Raw genomic sequence first — 17,937 nt, forward strand, 5'->3', positions numbered from 1 at the left:
AAAAGTAGGTTTTGCATATTATGCCAAATAGCAAAAAATCTAAGTGGGCGGAGCTTAGTGGTTCTATTGACCTTTTTGATTTGCCATTAACCAAGAAATCATATAATGCAAGAATTTTTGCTCTAGCTATCAGGGCGTAGGAGTTACGAGGCCAAACGCGTTGACCTTAGCCATAGCGCCCCCTTGAGTCCGATCGGGCTCATCTTTTGAATCTGAGTAGCGGTGAGAAGTACTACCATATGACCAAGTCTCAGCCCTGTAGGCCTTACGGTTTCTTCTGCCCAATCACTTCTATGGCAGAAAAAGAATAAGAACTATAATAATAATAATAATAATAATAATAATAATAATAATAATCAGAACAATTACAATAGGGTTTCTAGCACTACGTGCTCGAACCCCTAAATATAGCCGCAAGCGGCAATCATCGGGTTCAAGCACCAACTTGCACAATGGTGCCTACTGGAGCATTGAATGGTGATGTGTAAGAAGGTCTAATATGATTGGAGATGCCCTGTCACATTTAGAAATTATCAAGTTTTTCACCTGTTATTAATGTTGAGCAGAGGCCTTTCAACCTGATCAGTGCTTAAATTCACATGTAAATCTAGTGAACTTTGTAGGATATTCATTAAGTGAGTTAGAACTAGTCAAAAGGTGTCTACATGTTATTGGTATTGATCAGGTGGCTTCAACCAGAATGTTCACAAAGTGGTATTCAGATTGACCTTTGAACCTTTGCAGAACAAGCTGAAATGTTTGACCAAACAAGTTTAAATTAACACAAAGGAGTGAATGTTCTGATATGACATGTAATTACGAAGTTATTATAAATCTAGTTCTGAATTAAATGGCGCTTCATCAAGCACCAACTAGCACAATGGTGCCTACTAGAGCATAGGATGGTGATGTGTAAGAAGGTCTAACACAATTGGAGACATTCTGTCACATTTAAAATGATCAAAAGTCTTTCACCTGTTATTAATGTTGAGAAGAGGCACAAAGGAGTGAATGTTCTGATATGACATGTAATGTCAAGTTATTCTTAATCTAGTTCTGTATTAAATGGTGCTTCATCAGAGTGATATTGTACAGAGGTCTTTAACATTGTGAGATTACAGCAAATACTGCAGAGTTACAGCAATTTAGGTTAGAAATTCCAAGGACGCACAGATTGCTTGATGCCTGGAGAGTATTGTATGTGAAATTTTCACAAATGTTTTTAATGAACATTTACCTAGAGACTCTACAGTGTGCAGCAAGACTGAAATGGAGGTGATAGGCCAAATATCCAGAGAGTAGTTTCAATATAGCTATTTTCAAACAATTAGCAATTATGAATGAACAAAGCACTTTTTAAACATAGTTGTATTGAGAAATTTGTCAGAGCCACTGTACTAAATATGGCAAAAACAATTAGATGTCAAAATAGTACAGCATGATTGACATATACTCGTTTTTTTGGAACAGCGCCCCCCAGTGGGCGGATTGTTTCAGCACTTTGCAGGTCACTACAGTGTCTCCACCTGAACATAACTGCCAAATATCATCCAGATTGGGCAACGTTCAGCCTGCCAAAATGTCTGCTGAATGCTGATTGGCTGATGGTGTTCAGCCATGTTGATTGATTAAGTTGCCCTTTGAACATCCTTTAGAGGCTGTATGTTAGATTCTGCATGCAAAGTTTCAACTTGCTAGGTTGCACGGTTGCTGAGAAACAGTGCTCCAAATTTACCTCTTGAAGTGAATGGGGCATATATCCGGAAGGACTAATTTGCATATGGCGGCCATATTGTTTACATATTTCAACTTTTTCTTAATGAATATTGAAGCGCATGCTCTCACGAGTGTTTTGATACCAAACATGCCAGGATTGGTCAAAAATCCTAGGACTAGTTTGCAAAAGTAGGTTTTGCATATTATGCAAATTAGCACAAAATCTATATAGACGGAAGTGCATGGTCCAAATTGGAAAGTTGTTGGTATTGACCCAAGGAATCCAGCAAAAAAAGAATTTTGAATGTAGGTCTTATGGTTTTTGAGTTATTGAGAAAATTGTGAAAAATGAATTTCCTTGTTTATAGCGCCACCACTTGACCAATCGGTGCCATTTTTGTTGTCCACCGAGATGCACTGATCCTACATCTACCTACCAAGTTTCATTTCTCTATGACTTACGGTTTAGGCTGCACAACTGTTTTTACAGGAGAAAAAGAATAATAATAATAATAATAATAATAATAATAATAAGAAAAATCTTAGCAAAAACAATAGGGTTCTACGCACCTTCGGTGCTTGAACCCTAATAATAATCAGAACAATTACAATAGGGTTTCTAGCACTACGTGCTCGAACCCCTAATAATAATAATCAGAACAATTACAATAGGGTTTCTAGCACTACGTGCTCGAACCCCTAATAAAAGCTAATAAAAACTCCCCATCAGATCAAACGATAATGCCAAGTGTGAACGGGGCAATAGTTCCTGTATAAATATCTTCACAAGCATAAAGACTTCTAAAATCCAATGCCCTTTCTCCTGACAGTCTGTGATATACTTCCAACATTGATCCTTGACTTATCTCATAGATCTATCCTCTTATCTGTCTGATCTGAGAGCGTCTGTCTCTTCAAGCTCACTTATACGCCTCTGCTGCTCGTCATAATTTTACTACCTGAGGTCAGATATGACCTCAAATCAGTGTCAAGGTAACACACTAGCAATGAACGAACTGTAGGTTGATTACAATTAATAAACAGTTATTTAAATAAATTTCCAAAAATAATTTGTAATGTTTTTTTTTTTCCTTTTGGATGCATAGCTGTGCCAACAGATGCCTGTGCCAACCAGTCAGCATCACAAAGGAAATGATGATGGTTGGCTTAGCCTTTGAACTCTCACCCATGTTTCTTTCATGTCGCAGATTGGATGGCTCAGAGACACATGACCACATATGTGGTAGTATGTTTTTAAGGGGGCAGTACATGAACACACATAGTGTATGGACAGGAAAGAAAGAAAAGTAGTAGAATAAGTAATTAAAATAAACAAATATGAAAAAAGTAGTTATATTACTTGTTTGCACAAGATCGCATTGGTTGTTCTGAAGTTCTGAATATTGGTTTATTTTAATTTTCAATTAATAACCGAACACTAGAATGGCCCTAACCTAACAGCACCCTAAATCACCCAACCTTAGTCAACAATTCTGACCCATTGTGGTATTTTATGTTTGGCACCTACCATCAGACCATGTTCAAACTTGGTCTGATGATACACGTTGCCTGGCCATGAGCACTCTGACCAGTGTTCAGCCTCACTCACAAGATAACACCTTACAACTTATATAGGGGTTGGTGTTCCCAAGTTGTCCCTGAGGTACCACTTCATGATCAATTTACATAGTGCTATACAACTATGTATTTTTTGTATGTATATTTTTTGTATGTGTAGCCTATATGAATTGCTACATGAACTGTAGTTCTTCTAAATAAGCCTCCAAAACTAATTTCACATTCATACATCACAGACTAAAGTTGCTTTACTAGTAAATATATTTATGACCAAAGCACATCAAGTGTGAAATATCAACTGCAAGCAAAACACACCACTGATGCCAGCAATTTTAATAAGGTTAGCACTGGAAGAGGCTGCTAAAATTATGGTTAACCATGAACCACACGCATAAAGTTCCTTCCAATTAGACTGGATCCATATATCTGTCTTGCAGACATGTTTATATACTGATCTGAATTCAGCCAGATGCTTCCATCAAGGGTTACGCAATCAATAATGATCAACCTGTTCCAGAAACAAGCCCAAGTCCTGAGCTGGTAAGTTTTGAGAAGATATTTACTTTCTCCTTGAGTTGGTAGAGGTTAATCTTGGTCGCAATAATCCATAAATGTGATTTCTGATTATCTAAAACATTCAACCATCTGTTTTTCCTGTTCTGCAATGGTCAGGATCCAACAGGAGAGACCACCACAGATCAGCCATTATTTGGGTGGTGGGCCATACTCAGCACTATGTGTGGTATGAGTGGTTTAGATAGAGCAGCAGTGCTGCTGGAGTTTTTAAACATCTCAATCTCACTGATGAACTGAGAGTAGTCCACCAACCAAATACATCCAGCCAACAGATTCCTGTGGACTACTGATGTAAGACTATTGGACGACCAACATAAACTGTGCAGCAACCGATGAGCTTCAGACCCAATCCCATTTCACCTCATTGGCCCTACCACCTAATCCTACCCCTTTGTTTTGTGTGTGCACATCTCGAGGGGATGGGGGGAGTTTTAGAACTACATTACCCTTCAAACTGAGATTTTTCAGAGGCACACTCAAAACAGAGAGCTATGAGAAATCACTGGCAAGATGGTGGCGTCACAAACAACCAAAGAAACCCACAAATGTAAGATTTTCCTTTGTTAAAAATTATGATTACTATATTTTTATTTGTAGTTTCAATGTTTTATAGCTATTTTCTTCATAACAAGCTTAAAACAATTGCTGGTAGTTTAGTCGCAATAGCTAGCTAGCTATTTTTTCCGTTCCACCTTAAATGGTGCAACGAATGGCAGAATAAAGAAGAATAAAGTGAAATAAAAGCTAATAAAAGCTAATTCAAGCTCTTCATCACAAGAGGAGTTAAGGAATGGACAATAATAATAATCAATTGCTGCTTTACCTGCCCCCTTTCTAAAGACATATGAAAGTTAACTAAAGCTAACTAGTCAATCAGCAGCTAGGTTGTTGAACTTTTGGGCTCCACTGCCATCATATCAGCCCAGGTAGGGTCACCTACAGCTTCCAGCTTCTCAAAGGGTTGTCCCAAGTCTTAGGGGTAAATTTCCCCCCTTTTTCTTGTAACTCTCTTCTAAGAGGAAGAATACATTCGAAAACAAGGGGTAGGGGTACTGGTGCTGCTGTTTTCACTGGTAGCTCCTTTTAGTTGTTGCTACAGCAGTGGTTTCTCTCTTTTTTGGGACATCCCAAATTGCTTTTCCAATACTGTTGTATTGGTTTTATTCAGTGACAGCATGGCGGCACAGCAGGATGGTCGTGTGCCAAAGAGCGTCAAGGGGCCTTTGGTGGAGAGTTCGATTTTACTTCAGTCTGTGGGAATTTGTGTGTGTTTTCCGTATATCTGATTGGGGTTTCTCTTGGTGCACCAATGTAAGGTAAACTGGCTCATATTGACTATGTAAGAACACTAGTGCTTATAAGATGAACACAACAAAAGCAGTTGTGACATTTTAGCAATGCTACAATTACAAGTAAAAATCACTGTTGAGAATTTAGACTGAAACAAAAAACTGAAAATACTAAATACTAGCTTTCTGTGGTTTGAGATACAGAATGAGATTAATGCATCATCTGCTGATAAACAATGTTAAATAAAATGTAATAATCTATTAATAGGTGGTGTTAGCAGAACTGTAGTATAATCACAATAATACATTCCGAGTACTTGCTATAATGTAAGATATCAGCACTAGTGTATTGATCTCTGAATTACATCATGAACATTTAGTGTATTATTGATTTACTTTTATAAAAGTGAACTATTGAATTGTTAAACACTCAATGTCACATGCTCTAATTTTTCACATTTTCACAGGAAAAAACAAATGGGTTAAAACAAAATATGCTATGTACCAAGGTAACTGAAATGTCTAATTTGACCAGTTGAATACAAATATTTATACTTTTCCTTATCCAGTACTAGTCAAAAGTTTGGACAATGGAGTACTATTGTTAGAAAAAAATATATAGTAAATGAAGGAATATAGTATATAAATAAATAATAAAGAAAAAAGTGTATGTTATATATTTTAAATTATTCAAAGCAAACCCTTAGATGACCACTTATTTGCATTTCCTCTCCTTTTAAGGTTTAAATTTGAGAGCATTAGAGAGTTGTAAAGTTGTAAAGAGGTAGAGTTGGTCTACAATGAATAAAGCTACTCAACTAAGTAAAGAAAAAAAAAACAATGGCTTTAGGAAATGAAGGTCAGTCAATCTGAAAAAAAAAATAAGAACTATGAATGTATCCTGAAGTGCAGTCACAAAGACCCACCAAAAACATGAATAATGATGAAACTGGCTCTCATCAGGACCAGCCCAGGAAAGGAGAAATAACTTCATCAGTATAGATATATATATATATATATATATATATAGATACAATATATACAATCTAAATTTGCAGTGTATTCTTTTGCATATGTTTCAGGCTCTTTCTTGAGTTTCTAAACCTATTTATTGCTATTTTCACTAGCTTTGTTTGCCTGCTTATGTATTGCGCTCGTGGAGATTGGCTAATCCTCTGTTTGCCTATATTTTCACTATCGCCATTTTCCCAGGTTCGCTTATCTTGGGAATTTCTTCATTAAATCGGCTCTGTGCGGGGTGTCCGGATTGGTTTGTTACACAGTGTGTCTTCCTCAGGCTCTTAGGGATTTTATATTTATTTATTTATTTATTTTTTTGCCACTATCTCTGTGGGCTCGCTCATTAGGGGTCTGGACCTGCACATTTCTTTAAAGCTGCATTGCAGCGATGTCGGCTGTAAAATGCAAGAAAAAAAAAAACCTGAGCTGAATATAACAAATCAACTTATACTATTTATATATATATATATATATATACATAAATTCTGTATTCTGAGCATAGCATGCTGTATGTATGTTTTTTTTTTTTTTTTTTTTTTTTTAGCAAGGCGGCTCAATATTTCAGAATTGTATGCAAATTCAAATCTGATCTTTTTTTTTTCCTTCTTCCTCTTTCTTTTTTTTTTCAGCAGTCTAATTTATGATGATTGATTGATACGCCTGCATATATAAACAGGGGATTATGAGAAGCGTCTTCTGCACCCAAGCCAAATGAATGCTGTAAACTGAGGAAAGATTATTTGATAAAAAGCAATATATGCTCTATGAACTGTTAAATGTTCAGCACATTACAAAGGGCCATAAATCGCTTGGGATTCAACAGTGGCTCTTGTTGTTTTCCTCTCTTTTATTTTGTCTTAGTGAAGCGTCTATCCCTGTCTGTCTGTTTCTATCTATCGTTCTCTCACTTGTTTTCCCTGGTCTTCTTTATACATTGACCGGATTTAGCATCGACGGCTCACAGCATTGTGTCTAATGTTCTGAGTATTTCAGAGCTTGAGCCTTTTTATTGATCAGAGCAACCCCATTCGTCACATCCCACCTCAGACAGTCAGAAGCTGTAAAAATAAGTGATGAATAAGACAGAGATGTATATATATGCTGACAGGCAGCTGCCCGCGTGCATCAAAGCATATAACGGCCTGTTCTTCTCCTCAGCCTCGTCAGGTTAACCCTTAGAACCCTACCAACGGATTTTCTGTCCAAAATCAGACCTTGTGTTCTCAGCTTAATTACTCAGGAATCCCTTCACACATAAACATAATCCATATACGGTTAGAAAGGGCGGAACTTACTCTTTCTAAAAATAGCGATGACATCCCAGCGCGGTAAAGCTAAATCTACAAGAAACCCATTGAGAAAAACACCCAAAAAAGTGAGATCTCCTTCCCCAACCAATATTATTTACCTTTAGTGCTTCAAACATATTTATATGATGTTTCAAACCAAATAAAATCAGTAAATAAAGACTCAAAAGTGTCCACAGAAAAAGTGTGAAACTACCTGCTTTACTCAAACTAAAGCTAGGTATGGTGTGCGCACTACTTTATATAGTTTTTATTTTACTTGCACATTTTTACTAAGTAGTTATTTTGCACTAAACATATTTTTATTTATTTAGACTAAAAAGTTTACATTTTTGTATCTAGTTTTTTTGTGTGTCCTGATCTAAATACTGAAAGGTATAGGCTGCTCTGAGCATCAGGTTTTTAGTATCTACATGTATCCTAGAGGTGTGATTATCAAGAAGAATTAGTTTGCCTAATGACCTCCATGTGTTTTTTCAAAGTAATAATTAATAAGCCATGTAATAAACTATCATCAATATTCTTATGCTTTCAACTCATAAACACTCTTTACTCAGTCTTTACATTCAAAAATAAGTTAAAAAAAAAAAAACAGGCGCTTGGTAAAATTTTGACTAAAACATGGCCAGTTCCAGGAAAATATAACAATTCCGCTTCCTTTTACATTTTAAATGATCATATTTTTAAACAGCTGTATGGCTTTTGGAGTAAAAGAGCTCATGGCTCATGTGTCTGTCTGATGTAATAACTGTGTTATAAGACCTGAAAAAGGAACTGACAAAAACAGAGAAAAAAAAAACCACACCAAAACAGCCTAGTGTTCAAAGGGTTAAAACACAGAGCCCAAATGATGGGGGTGACTTACCTGAGCTCGGGGGCATCTCGCTGGGGAAGCCGACTTCGTCCTCTGCAGTCCAGGTGAAGTTCCAGTATCTGGGGGCGGCATCGCCGTGTCCTGCACTCTTGGTCGAGGCCAGACCTGCAAAGAAAAGCACATTCTACAGTGAGACAACTTCTCAGGTTATTACACCGCATGTCCCAGTTCGCCTCAAGACCATCTCCACGTAAAACCGGCATTAAAGAAAGCTGGAGAACACTTCAGAGCTTCGGAGGGCACAAGAGCTCCCTCGCAGAAAATTGACAGTTGAAATCATGTTTTTTTTTTCACAGAGAGAAAGAATGAAGCACCCTGGAAAAAAAACTCCTCTAGCAATTTGCCCAAAATTACGGGTCAAAATTCACAAACTTACACTTGTACATGAATGACAGCTGGTTTGAAGCCTTAAAAAAAGGTACTAGATGTTCCTAGTTGTCCTTATTATATAAGAAAATGCAACAAATTACAACCGTGGTGTTTGGTTGGATTTGTGATTATGTAACATGATTGATTGTGCTTATATCCTCTTGAGACCCTACGTCCTTATAAGTGGACATTACATTTCTGCTTCTCTGCACTATGATAATAAATTATTATAATAATTTTTTAAAACAATGACCCTTTGGCCTCATATAGAGATACTGTCCATAACAATCAGTATTCACATAACAACATTCTCATCAATTCATTAAAAAAAAAGTGTCAGGAATCCCACTCAAACGTTTTTACAGCCAGTCCAGATAGATAAATAGTCCAGGAAACAATTCTCATTGAATTTTATGTTTGAAAGTAGTTAATTTTATTCACTGTAGAGTTGGTTCAAATCCCAAATTGCAAGCATAATTTTTTATTGTTTTACTACTGTCCCCATATGAGTGTTTGTTTTTTTGTTGTTGTTGTTTTTTTGCAAAAACGAGTTTCTGTACAAAGTCGAAGTTTAGTTTTTATACTTAGTGGGTCCTGCTAATCTCAACCTGCTAAGATAAATTAAAAATACACGCTAAGCAAAAGTCTGGGTCTCAGGAGGACATTAGAAATATTATACATTCCATATTTATTCCAGAACAAATATAATAATGTATGTAAGACACAGGGTTTCTACTAGATGCATTTAAAAATAAATACATTTTCGATGCATTTGCTTCAGAATGTAAAGAAATATCATGCAAAATCGCAAATGCAATGGTTCCGATACATAAGCTCACAGACGAACCACATCCAACAGGATTAACTGTGGACGCACAGTTGTGGAACTGTGGAAGCTGTCTGAAAGGGATGTTCTGTGCTAACCCATATTGTATCCAAAAAAACATAAAACCACGGCTGCTCAAATCATGACAGAATTCAATGTGCACCTCAACTCTCCTGTTTCCACCAGAACTGTCCGTCAGGACAATAAATTATTGTGGTCTAAAACCAGGTTTCAGTTTCATTGTCCAACCCCTGTAGATGTTAGAAGAGGACAGCATTACTAAAGTCAGGTTCTGGATCATAAATGTCATTTTTAACGTATATCTAAGCCCTGTTATTCCAGATAATGCAGTGCCATGGCTCCACAGCTTAAAGCTGAGGCATTTTTATGCTTCATGCTGATGATTTGCACTGGTCATGGAAACCTTAAGCTAGTATTTGGCTCCTCCAGAGCGTTCCATTTTACTGGTAATGCTTTTTCTATGGAGATTATGAAGGTCTCGTCAACTCAGAAGGCAAAATGATATTTGCAGCACTGCAGTCATGCCGAGTGAAGAGTCAACAGGTTTCAGGTTCGAGTGGGCGGGTGCTATCGCTTACAGGGAAATAACAGAGGTGGACTCGGGCAGTTAGATTAGAAAATGGGCTGCAGGTGTGCTGCAGAGAGATGTACATGCAATAAAAATGAATTAAAATGATGCATGCACTAAAATAAGCAATATAACCATCTACACTCTTAATGACTTAAAGATGCACTAAGTGGATTTATATTAAAAAAATAAAATAAAACAAAAGCCTTCCTTATGGATGTGCATTGCTTTAGCAATTTGCAGCTATACTGTTATTCTGTATATACCGTATATAACAACCACCACAGAAACCATAGCAACACTTTAGCAACCACCTAGCAACATCATAGCAAACACCACAGACACCATAGCAAAACCTTAGCAATCAACTAACAACAACTAAGTAACGACCTATTAACATCTTAGCCACACCATAGCATGAATACCACAGCAACACCTTAGCAACCACCTAGCAACACCATAGCAAATGGTGGGAGCCATTTTAGCGTCACAACCATCCTGCGTTTCCTCCTAGGAACCACCTAGTAACCGCTTAGCCACAGCATAGCAAATGTTACAGATAGTATAGCAATGCCTTAGCAACCACCTAGCAAACCCCACGGATACCATAGCAACACCTTAGCAAACACCTAGCAACCACATAGCAACATCATATCAACCACCACAGACACCATAGCAACAACACCTAAGCAACCACCTAATAACTGCTTAGCCACACCAGAGCAACCGCCATGGATACCATAGCAACACCTTAGCAGCCACCTAGCAACTACCTAGCAACCACCATTGATACCACAGCAATGCATTAAGAGCCACCTGGCAACCATCTAGCCACTGCTTAGCAACATGATAGCAACCACCATGGATACAATAGGAACGCCTTAGCAACACCATAGCAAGCACCTAGCAAATGCTTAGCAACACCATAGTAACCAACATGGATACCATAGCAATGCCTTAGCAACCACCTAGCGACACCACAGCAACCACCTAGCAACCACTTAGCAACACCTTAGCAACCACCTAACAACACCTAAGCAACCACCTAGTAACTGCTTAGCCACACCACAGCAGCACCATGGACACAATAGGAACGCCTTAGCAACCACGTAGCAACCACTTAGCAACACCATAGAAATCACTATAGTGAAAAGGGGAGCCATTTAAGCTGCCCAACTATCCTGCGTTTCCTTCAGGAAATGCACTTTTCTAGTTAAATATGCATCTGTACTGAACCTGGCAGGATGGGTGAGACAGTACAACCCCAGAGAGAGGAGACATCAAAGCAGGCAGGTGAAGACAAGGATGATGAAGGCTAAACGTGGGTGGATCCTCACATGGACTAATTCCAGTCAATGTGGGCAGAGATAGGCTGGCCTGATGTGGAGATTTGCCCAGGCGAGTGGCAGCAGGGGTAGCATCAGGTTACAGCAGACCTGCACAGGCAGGAGTGACTCAAGAACCGTGTCTGTGTGCAGAGCTCTGCACTATTCACTATCGCAAGCTCACAATGCAGAATGTTATATACTTTATGAAATACACATAAACAAGGTGTATAAAACTATTTGTTCACTTCTTTGTCAAGTTATGTTCTTTATACTAGTGATCTATATAGTGATCTGGATTTTCACATATATGGAACACACACACACACACACACACACACAGGCTTGTCTTTTGGACAATACGGCCCCTAGAGATCTATAGCCCACTGGCCAATTGCGTATCATGTAGCTGGATATAGGCTGGATATCTGTGTGTCTTTAGTATCATGAGCAAAAAAAATCAGATACCAATATTTGCTCACACATACTCAACAAATATCTTGATACAGTAAATGCACTGGCCTCAAGTTCCCATATCAGAACATCCCTATCCTTTTTCCAATCATCGGTATCTCTTGAGTTAGGAGATGTGACCCATCAGTCAACAATACAACTCAAACTGTATGTGTAAGCTACTCTGCAGCAAGCACGACTGCGCTTTTATGTTGAAAATATACTTCACTGCGGAAACACAGAGAGGTAAATATACATATAAACTCACTCGCTTGCAGTTTTGATATATCAGGCAATGCTGCCTCAAAGCTTTCCCTGCGGATATTGCTCCCATAAGTCTTGAAACACCTTGAGCGCACCGCTTAAACCGATCGGCTGAGCCTGGCTGAGCCTGGCCGAACAGCCCCGACAGGCCTTTCGCAAACGCAGGCTGTGAAACACTTAAAGACAAGTGTAGGTTTTGCGATTGAATATCACTCACAGGCATAATTACAAAAAAAAGAACTGATCCTTCGAGTGGGCTAGGTACTCGCCCGGCCTTTCCCAATTAATAAGCAGCCAAATTGGAGCTGGAGTATGTTAACGGAGACTAGTCTCATAGTCGGGGCTGGCCAGTGCGCGAGAGCCTGCCAAAGGTCATTCTGTTTGCTCTCTGAGAGTAATGAACATAGAGCGAGGGCCAATGCGCTGGGCCCTCGGAGGAATATAGGCATAGCTTAAGCCTTTAATCATTCTAAATGACCATTAGGAGGAGATCAATAGTAAACACAGCTTGACTTTCATAAGTACTAAGTCGAAATGCGGTGCGAGGCCGTCGCGGCACAATGCCCTCACCTGCCTCATTCATATCCATTCGCAACTCTCAAGCGGCCGGCGTTTTAAGGCCTGACAAGGGGAAGCTCTCACTGAAGCACCAATCAACCACCCAAAGATGCGGAATAAGTTAGAGCTTAGATTGAGCCCAATAAACTGTCAATATGAGCCCGAGCCCAACCCAACCCGAACCATAAACTGACTGTTTTCGGTTAAGAATGATGTTAATGAACATTGCAACACTGAAGAAGCGCAGAACTATTATTTAATAAAAATATTGAACCGTTAGAACCCTATGGACGGATTTTCCATCCAAAATCGCACCTTGCGTTCTCAGTTTAATTTAAACATAATCCATATATGGTTAGAAATGGCGTAACTTACTCTTTCTAAAAATAGTGGTTACATCTCATTGCGGCAAAGAATCTACAAGAAACCCATTGAGAAAAACACCTAAAAAATAAGATCTTCTTCAAAGTTCCTTGTTCTATTCTTCCATTATAACTCTATTTTTTTATTTGCTCAAAATACATAATCAGCTGTATTTACATTCACACTCGAATAAATCACATGACTTCATTGTCACCTGATTCCTCAAAGTGTTGAAAAAAGGGACTTTAGCCACAACCCGAAAAAAATATGTGTAATTTGCTTTTCCCCAACAAATATTATTTACCTTTAGTGCTTCAAACATATTTATATGATGTTTCTAACCAAATAATATCAGTAAATGATCCAAAAAGTGTCCACAGAAAAAGTGTGAAACTACCTGCACTCAAACTAAACTACTTTATAACGTTTTTATTGTATTGCACATTTCTACTAAGTAGTTATTTTGCACTAAACATTTTTATTTATTTGGACTAAAACATTTACATTTTGTATAAAGTTTTCATCGTGTGTCCTAAATAAAAGTGTTTTTCTCATCATGTTGTGAATTAACTCTTTATTATAATATTTGCTGTTATTATAAGCAGCTGAAAGTAAATATCTAGTATAGTAAATCAGTTTTGTTATTAGTTGGAATATTATTGGCCATATTGGTCCTGATCAAAATACTGAAAGGCATAGGCCTGAGTTTCAAGTTTTTAGTAATCTACATGTATCCTAGAGGTGTGATTATCAAAAAAAAAAAAAATCCACCTGATGCTATTTCTTCATGTATTTGGTCAAAATAATAATTAATAAACCATGTAATGAATTCAATATCATCAATATTCTTATGATTTCAACTCATAAACACTCTAATCTAACCATTTTTGAAAAAAAAAAAAAAAAAAACAGGCGCTTGGTAAAATTTTGACCAAAAAAATATAAAGAAAAAATAAAGAAATATAACATTTCCAGGAAATACAACAATTCTGCTTCCTTTTACATTTTAAATGATTGTATTTTTGAGTAGCCGTATGTCTTCTGGAGTAAAAGAGATCAGGGCATGTGTCTGTCTGATATAATTACTGTGTTATAAGACCTGAAAGAGGGACTGACAAAAACTGAAAAGTGAAAAAACACAACAAAACAGCCTAAAGTTCAAAGGGTTAAAAAACAGGATCAGGTTCAGGCAAAGAATCTAAACTCTAGAACGAGGAGCACGTGGGTTGTGAAAAATTCTGCCGTGGAGCGGCATGAGCGTTGTCTGCTTCACTCAATTTCCCTCATCCTCATCCTCGCTCTCATCCAGCCGCTTTTACTCCCATTTGTGCTCTACAGCTGTTTTCCACTCATCACACGGCTGCCTAGGGCTGGATGGGTCTCTATCTCTGAAAAACACACCAGTACTCCATCATCTGATCAATGAGGCCCAGCGCTCCTGTTCCTCTCGCCTCCTCCTCCTCCTCCTCATCACCCCACATCCCCTCAGAGCTCCAATCTCAGGCCCGCTCAGCCACAACAGCCTAGCTCTGTTTCAAAATAATGAAATAAATAACCACCGCTCAATATAAAACACAGCCATGTGCAGGAAAAAGACATGTTTGATGGGACATGATGTACTGCTGGACTCGCGGGCTTTTGTTTGGCAGTGGTTCAATGATCCTGAAATGAAGTCAATTACCCGTGAAGGAGCGGAGGGTACGCGCTCGGAGAGGCCTCCACTCTATCAGATACCCGTCCACCTCCTAAATGCCAGCCAGTGGACGGAAGCGCGTGCCCCAGGGCGGATAGACGATGCGCTTTATGGCTGTCAACTGGCAACTCAACTCAATCACAATCACAAGTCCAAGCAGATCAAAGACGTTTCAACAATTTTCTGAATGTTTCACCAATCAAAGATGAGCTGTGCAGTAGCTGGTCAATCCCATTCATGACTTCATGACTAATGTATCTTCTATCATTTGATCATTGGGATCAATGCGATACTGTACATGTACACTACAGACCAAATGTTTGGACGCACCTTCTCATTCAACGCATTTTCTTTTTGGGGTGGGTTTGGGGTGAGCTGGACCACAGAGTGAAGAAGGCAAAGGGGCAACAAGTGCTAATAAACACCTCTGGGAACTCTTTCCTTCAAGACTGTTGGAAAACCATTTCAGGTGACCACCTCTTAAAACTCATTGAGAGAATGATGCCAAGAGTGTGCAAAGCAGTAATCAGAGCAAAGGGTGTCTATTTTGAAGAAACTAGAATAAAAAAAAAAAAACATGTACGTCAGATGTGCATTGCTATCTTGGCAACAGAAAACACAGGTGCACCACTGACTGAAAACACCCCAGCTGACATCAACATGTTCGTCAGATGTTCATTGCTATCTTGGCAGTGAGTTGCCAACAGCCACAGCCTCAACATAGTGCATCACTCACAGTTGCCAGCAAAATGCTTTCGCACCTTCACAGTGTGAACGAGCACGTCCGTTTCCTCTGCTGAGAACCGATAGAAACGTCCAGGTAGCTGCACCCTTGAAATAGCAATTTGCCAAAGTCAGAGCACACCTGGCTCTTAAAGGGAATTGCAGGTGACACACATGCAGATGGTTCATGCACGTTTTAGCCAAAACACAGTCATGATTAATTAAGAGAATTAGTACATGCCTTTTTAACAGTGCAAAATGTACTTTTCTCGTTGTTACGATAGCAAAGCTACACTAACACACCCTAAATCAAGCTGCACAGTGCAATGTTGATGACTCGCCTAAAGATCGCTAAAATTGAGTCCATAGTTTTGTTCTGCTTGTCATCTTTTTTTATTTATTTTTTTAACAATAGAATAAATGGAATGGGAATCAAATTACTATGTAACACTGTGTTTTAAGTCTGCTTTAATACTAAAAAAAAAGAATTAACTTTCACATTCTAAAGCCTACTAACACATTTAACTACAACTGCAACAACGATGAAAGCTTTCTTGCGGCACATTAGAAACGATAAAGCATTACAATGGACTACACTTTTCTTTTCTTTGCTTCTTCTTCTTCTTCTTCTTCTTCTTCTTCTTTTTTAAAGATAATCTGCATATTGTACTGTCATATTGTAAGGCTGTACTGTACCCTCCCCTTGTGTGCCCCGATGTAATATTCTGGGACAGTAATTGAGGGTGAAAAAAAGATAAGAATTAATGCAAAGCCCATAAAAGACGAGCAGCGCAGTGAACACAGGGTGGATACAAATCCCCTCTGCTGACCCACTTCCCTACCCATCAGCCCCTAGCGGCACAGCTTACATGTCACTGTTGCCGTCTCCCTTTATATTAATTAAGATGGGACGTGGATACATACATTAAGTCTCTAATAAATTGATTATCTGTCAACTCTTGGTGGATCATTAAATGCTCGTCAGGGCCTACCAGTAAAGAAGGATGGTGAAAAAAAAAAGAAAGGAAAGAGAAAGAAAAAAGGAGAAAAAAACGTCAGGGGTTGAATTAAACTCTGGCCACGGCACAAAGGAGCACATTGATTTCTACCAGGCTCAGTAGTCCAGCGCTAGCTAAAGCTCTCTAGTATTCTGCACATGTGCGGGAGATTTCTCTTAGTCAGCTGACTCACTCATCCCCACCTCACTACACCCCGGATCACTGGAAGACTGCGACCATTTGAGTGGAGGATTACTGGTATGTGTACTTATATGTACAGTGCATGTGGTACTGTATTAATACACCATTCCTTATAATGCTTAATGGTAACACTTTATTTTAAGGAACACAAATTAGGCGCTTATTAACGCTTATTAACTTATGATTTGCTTAATAAAGCCTTAGTTAGACATTTGTAAATGATTTATTCACTATTTATTAGGCTTTTTTCTGTGTATGTGCTATTGATGCTTAATTAGGGGTCTATTATGTGGAAATAATTAATAATGGCTGTATTAGTTCTTATAGCGCACAATAAACAGTTATGTCAGCACCCTGTTAAGCAGATTAGATTATTAAGCATTAACTATTAGCTAATTCTACATGTTATTAGTGTTATTATAATTGGCAGCCATTTGGTCTATGTGAGTTTGGCAAGGTTATGTCTATCTATCTATCTATCTATCTATCTATCTATCTATCTATCTATCTATCTATCTATCTATCTATCTATCTATCTATCTATCTATCTAATTAGAGACTAAAAAAAACTGAATTAATATTTAATCAATCACAGATCCCTAATTAAGCAACAATAAGACTTACACAGAGTAAAGCCTAATAGGTAGTGAATAAATAATTTAGAAATGTCTAATTAAGGCTTTATTAAGCAAATAATAAGACAATAATAAGCACCTAATTTGTGTTACCTGCTTAATATTAACACATTGCACAACATGCAATCACATTGCAACATGATTAACCTATGGAAAGGCTTGGCGATGTAAAATTGCATCTATCTGATGTACCATATTTATTTTTTGCACGATAAAGCACACCAGATTATACTGCGCACTATCAATAAACGCCTATTTTCTGGTCTATTCATACACAAGATGCACCGGATTATAAGATACATTATTCTTAAGGTCAAATGAGAGCTGGATGTTAATCTACATCGATTCTTCTCCAGAAAACTGTTCATTTGGGTGAGTAAAGCATGTCTGTTTATCTACAGTAAGCTTAGGTTTCCAGATTTCCACTAAGGCTAGCCAGACAGCGCCTGGTAACCCAAGGTGATATTAGCATTGCGATTCCTCCCACATAGCTTGTTTTAACACGGTAAACGGGAAGGCTACCAGGGTTAGCAGCAGGGTACAGTCCGATGTATTTTCCTGTGAACGCCAAAAGAGCTAA

At 38.3% G+C, this 17,937-nt stretch overlaps 1 protein-coding gene across 1 annotated transcript in view; it reads right to left on the bottom strand.

The window, feature by feature from the left end:
- Nucleotides 1–17,937, bottom strand: part of alk (ALK receptor tyrosine kinase) — a 797,750-nt gene that overhangs the window by 498,601 nt on the left and 281,212 nt on the right. The window contains exon 2 of the mRNA XM_049464193.1: nt 8,352–8,465. Within this exon, the coding sequence (XP_049320150.1) occupies nt 8,352–8,465 (114 nt within the window). The remainder of the gene's footprint in view (nt 1–8,351; nt 8,466–17,937) is intronic.

This window comes from Astyanax mexicanus, chromosome 14, assembly GCF_023375975.1.
Source record: "Astyanax mexicanus isolate ESR-SI-001 chromosome 14, AstMex3_surface, whole genome shotgun sequence".
Classification (NCBI taxonomy): domain Eukaryota; kingdom Metazoa; phylum Chordata; class Actinopteri; order Characiformes; family Acestrorhamphidae; genus Astyanax; species Astyanax mexicanus.